The sequence below is a fragment of the Asparagus officinalis genome, chromosome 8, assembly GCF_001876935.1.
Source record: "Asparagus officinalis chromosome 8, Aspof.V1, whole genome shotgun sequence".
Taxonomy (NCBI): Eukaryota; Viridiplantae; Streptophyta; class Magnoliopsida; order Asparagales; family Asparagaceae; genus Asparagus; species Asparagus officinalis.
This window is the reverse complement of record NC_033801.1, coordinates 118,138,900-118,144,762: the sequence shown is the minus strand read 5'-3', so window position 1 is coordinate 118,144,762 and position 5,863 is coordinate 118,138,900. Positions and strand designations below refer to the sequence as shown.

General features: G+C 33.2%; 1 protein-coding gene across 2 annotated transcripts in view; it reads left to right on the top strand.

Annotated features, from left to right (window-relative positions):
* The window catches only part of LOC109820596 (dual specificity protein phosphatase 12), a 25,955-nt gene that overhangs the window by 19,202 nt on the left and 890 nt on the right, over positions 1–5,863 (top strand). For both annotated transcript variants that reach the window (XM_020386757.1, XM_020386756.1), the window contains one exon: positions 5,460–5,759. In XM_020386757.1, coding sequence (XP_020242346.1) covers positions 5,460–5,759 — 300 coding nt within the window. The remainder of the gene's footprint in view (positions 1–5,459; positions 5,760–5,863) is intronic.

The window sequence follows — 5,863 nt, the reverse complement described above, 5'->3', positions numbered from 1 at the left end:
CTTGTTTTGAAAAGATGACAATAATTGTATGTTTTCAGTCATATGTTTGGAGCAACCACTATCCAAAATTCATCTATCTTTCTTGGGTACCTGAAATAATGAACATTTACTGTTTTGGTACCCATACTATGTTGGGTCATTTAAATTAGCCTTTAGGAAACCAAACCCATGAAGAGTTTGATTTGCCTAAATAGTTAGTTGATAAACAAATATTTTTAATAAAATCAGAAATATAAAAATTCTTATGTAAAGAAGTTAATTCTTTTGGAACCCAAATAGAAAAGAATTTTGATTTCTTTTTACACAAATATTCATTTCTATATTCATAAAAATCACAAGAAGGTTTTACAAAAATTGTTTTCTTTGATTTATTTTTATTAAATTGAAAACCTAATCCTTTTGTCTTTTGTGATTCTTTTTGAAAAGAAAGTATATTATTAAGATTTTCTTTACCTTTATTGAATTTGCTTACATTCAAACATATATCCTCATATTTTGATTTAAAAGAAGAAATATCTTTATCTAAACTATTAATACGAATTTTTAACTCATTACATTCTGATTTTAAATAAATTTTTTCTTTAGATAAACTTTTATTTTCTTTAAGCAAAAGAATAATTTTCTTCTTTCAATTCAATTACTTGAAAATTAGAATTAGTAGAGGAATTTAAATCAAAAATTTCTTCAAGTAATCTTTTATTTTCACCTTTAAGAAAATTATGTGAAGTTTTTAATCTCACAAATGTTTCATATAATTCATTGAAAGCATCTAAAAGTTCTTCATTGTCACTTCATCTTGTGCCATAAAACACATGTGAGCACTTTCCTTTTCTTCAATTTCTTCATCTGAAGATGACTACTTTCCTTTTCTTCAATTTCTTCATCTGAAGATGACTCATCACTATCATCCCAAGTGACTGCCATTGCTTTCGATGACTCATCACTATCATCCCAAGTGACTGCCATTGCTTTCCTTTTCTTGTTATTTTGAATGTTGTTGCAGTTGTTAAAATAACTTGATTTTTGCTTATTCTTCAACATTGGACAATCTTCATTCATATGACCTGGTTTATTACACTTAAAACAAAGAGGGTTATCAGAAATTAAACTCTTAGATTTAAAATTACCTCGTTTTATAAATTTTCAAAATTTTTAGGCAAACATGCTCATTTCTTCATCATCATCATCTGAATCTTCTTTATCAGAAATAGTATTGAATGCAAGTACTTTTTTGTTCTTTCTTCATCATTCATTCTATCTTCAATTTGAACTTTATATGCCATTAGATTTTCGATAAGATTTTCAACCGTAAGAGTTGACAAAATCATTGGCTTCTTCGATTGCGGTAACTTTCTTTTCCCATTGTGGTGTAAGTGATCGAAGTATATTTCTTATCATCTCCACTTGTGTATATGTTTTTTCAAGACCAATGAGAGAATTTGTGATGTCGGTGAATCTTGTGAACATTTCTCCAATAGTCTTATTTTCCTTCATCTTGAACAATTCAAATCTGTGCACAAGAACAGAAATTTTAGATTCTTTAACTTTATTTGTACCTTCATAAGTTACCTCAAGTGTATGCCAAATATCGTATGCACATGTGGCCGTTGACACCCTATTGAACTCATTCTTGTCAAGTGCACAAAATAATGCATTCATTGCTTTTGAATCTAAATTTGCATTATTTCTTTGTGAAGTAGTCCATTCCGTAAATGGAGTTGTTGGCTTCTCATATTTCGTTTCCACAACGTTTCAAAGTTCGTAGCCAATTGATTGAAGGTAAATCTTCATTCGGCACTTCCAATAGTTGTAGTTCAATCCATCGAACATTGGTGGACGATACTGTTTTAAAAAACCTCCGTCTAGTCCGCTTAGGCGTACGCCTAGACCTAGGTGGTATCTAGGCCGCCTAACTAGCGTCTAACGCCTAGGCAGTATTTAGGCTGTCCACCTAGATTTTACGAGCGTTTAGGGGAGTATTGTCTGCATACGTGGATTGCACCCTGTAGGCATTGATTGTGATTTTACGTGTCGTAGCCTACACGTGTTCCAAACTCCATTAACCTTCAAATATAAACACTTCCACTACCTCCGACCTTCAGCAAAACCTCATCGATCATCACTTAAATGAAGAAAAAAAAAACGCCCAGAAATCGTTTAGACGTCCGCCTAGGCGACTAAGCGCTGGGCGTCAAGTCCGACGCTTAGAAGCGCCCAACGTGTAATGTAACATTGGTGGACGATTTGTAGAGTGACCTTCTTTGAATTGTGAAGTATTTGTCGATGCCATCTTTCACCTTGCTCTGATACCAAATATAGGATCTGAAATAGATACACTAGAACACTAGAGGGGGGGTGAATAGTGTTCTATAAAAAATTATGCAAAGTATATTATAAATTGCAAAAAAATGGCAATCTCAAAAATTCACAATCACAAACACAAAATTTTATACTGATTCCACCAATCCGGTGTACATCCAGTTCCCAAGCAAATCCCGCTTGAGAGTTTCCACTATGATTTTGAATTTCCACCAATCCGGTGTACATCCAGTTCCCAAGCAAATCCCGCTTGAGAGTTTCCACTATGATTTTGAATAAACTTACAAAATCAAAAGCAAACCTGACCAATTTGTAAGTCCCTACAAATTGCAACACCAATTGACAAACACATTGTCAATTTGCACACCAATATCTAAATCAAGAGATTAACACCTCTCACAACTCGAGAGAACTTTTGAAGCAACAATTTCAATTGCTATAAGCCTTGATTTGTAGTGTAGTGTAGTAGTGGCTTAGGAATGATTCTAACTTCTGTAAATTGCCTAAACAATAAGTATTTGAATGATGTTCAAAGGCAATTTCAGAAACTTTTCTTTTTCTCAAAATCTGAATATTTTTCACTTGAAAAAATGCACAAAGATCAAAGCTTATGGGTATGTAAGTCTCTGCATTTTTTCTGAACAAATAACCTATTTATAGCCCTTGAAAAGATAAGTTTTTGAACTTTAAAAACGTTTAAAAACGGCTATAAACAGTCATATATTCAAACTTTAAATTCTGAAAAAACTGTATCTGTAGTCGACTACAAGAATGATTAGTCGACTACACTGAGTTTAAACAGACTCTGTATATTCAGAAAATTTCTCAGTAGTCGACTATAAAGTTCATTAGTCGACTATACTGTAATTTGACAGAAACTTAGAAAATGAATTTTGCCTTCAGTAGTCGACTATAATGTCAATTAGTCGACTATACTGTAAAAAAAACAGAAATGTCAATTAGTCGATTATACTGTAAAATAACAGAAACTTATGTTTCTGTCATAAACTTGAGTAGTCGATTATTATCCAAATTAGTCGACTATACTGTAAATTGACAGAATCTTATATTTAAGACATATACATGAGTAGTCGATTACTATTCTAATTAGTCGACTACTAAGAGTTAGAAAATTATATGAATTAAATGTTTTGATACTCCATTATTAACTATAACTCTAATGGTTAACATAGGGGATTTCTATAGTTAACCAACACACTAAGCCTGTGTTAGTGTGTTCTAATATTTTGTGTGTGCGTGTGTGTGATCAAGGCTTGTACAATAATTCTAAGTAAAGAAAATGTAAAATACATTATCTCATATGTTCTTCATCTTCTTCACTTCATAATGCCTTGAATCTCAACTTGCACTTGTTCATATTTTGATATTGAAAGCTGCATATAAGAGTTAGTGTATTTGTATAACACACATTGTATAAATTGTTATCATCAAAATAATATCATGGAGATATGATATTCAACAATATAAAGGATGAGGAATATTATTTTCAGAAAGGTTTAATCCTTTTATTTCATTAGTTCTATAAGAACTAGATCTGGAGATTGAATTTCTAGCCGAATTGGCCACATCAGATATTCTGATGGTTCGTGAAGGATTGAAAGTTATTTCTACATCTCATGGTTTCTCCATTTTTTTTTCTCTCTCTCTCTCTCTCTATATATATATATATATATATATATGTGTGTGTGTGTGTGTATACGTACATATATATATATGTGTGTGTGTATAGTTGCTAATTAATGGTTTATTTCCTGCAATGCATTATGTGAATCCGAATCGTGAGGTATTTTCTTCTTTTTTCTTGGCCACTTTCCTTGTGATAAGTTTGCCACTTGTTATTTAACATGTCATGCTTTCATGTGATTCAGTATTTTCAACTGAGAGGAGAGAAGATACCTGGACTTCAGCATTTATAGATCTACATATTTAGCTCCCAAGATCAAGTGGGTGTAACACTTTTTATATGCTACAACCATCCTAGATCTACTAGTTTGCAAGAACATTTCCTAATAACTGGATAGCTAGTCCAACCCAGGCGGTCATATGCCATGTGGCCTAATTTGCTACAAGGTGCACGTTGTGATGTTTTTAAAAATTTAAATGCATATGGTTTTCATAATGTAGAGCTCTCATTCGCGCCCACGTCTTATACAACCATCCTAGATCAACTAGTTTGCAAGAACATTTCCTAATAACTGGATAGCTAGTCCAACCCAGGCGGTCATATGCCATGTGGACTAATTTGCTACAAGGCGCACATTGTGATGTTTTTTAAAATTTAAATGCATATGGTTTTCATAATATAGAGTTCTCATTCGCGCCCACATCTTATAATTGTATTGTCCCATTTTTTAAGCTTTCCACATACTCAGAGATATCCACTTATTCATGTGTTGTTACATGTTTCTCTATTTTCGTTGGGACATACAGCTATTTGCTGTAAATTATGACGTTAAATCTGCCCTTGAAATGTTAATCTATTGGTTTTTTGGTTGACAAGGTTGCTTAATTGTTGTTATGTATAGGAATTTAGTCACAACCCCAGGTTAACCTACTAATTAAGGCAATTGTCTGCAGTATTACTTATTATTTTTAAGATCTGGAATTGAGATTATCCATTAGAGTGCACTTTTAAATTAGGTATCATCATCAATCAGAATTGGTTACATATTGATGGTATCTTTGTTGGTAGGCTTAATTGGCCAGTAAAATGTCCTTTTCATAAGTAGTAGGCCTACAAAAAGGAATTTAATGTAGGATAATACAGACTTCCTTGTATTATGTTGAAACAGAATATGACTTATGAATTGTAATTTTTTGTTGAACCTAAATAACTCTTTTTCATCAAGTTAGAAAGATATTGAAGCACGTCCTCTATAGGTAATCACTCATAGCTTCAATAAAGTGAGATGTATGTTGATAAGTTAAATGCAATTGATGCGTCTTGAAAGGACATGTGAATGGTATGAATAACGATTCTTTCGAGGTTCATAGGATCCAAAATATTAATCAGCAGTTACTATGGTTAAAAGTTCATAAGTTCAATCCGGACTCCGGAGATTCTATGTGATGTCATAGCTGCTTGGAAGTGTCTTACAGGGTTGTGTTTTTCTTCCCAGGTCATTCTTATAAGCAAGGCGAGAAGGTAGATAGTTCCATATTTGAGAAGGATCCGGGTCTGCGTCCAGAGTCCAATGCAGCTGAGGTGACGACCAAGATGGAAAAGCCAAATACTGTTTATCGGTGCAAGAAATGTCGAAGAATTGTTGCCATGCCAGAAAATGTTGTTAGCCACACGGCAGGTGAGGGAGAGTCATCCTTTGGATGGCAGAAGAGGAAGAGTGGAAACCCATATAACCGATATGGGGAGGTGGAGTGTACTTCTATGTTTGTTGAGCCTCTTAAGTGGATGACTACTGGTATAATCTCATTTAACCTTTACTCAAGTAGCTCCATGTGGTTTCAGATCAGATTTTATCCTTGCTTAGCATATCCTGAAACTTGCATTATAATTCATGTATTA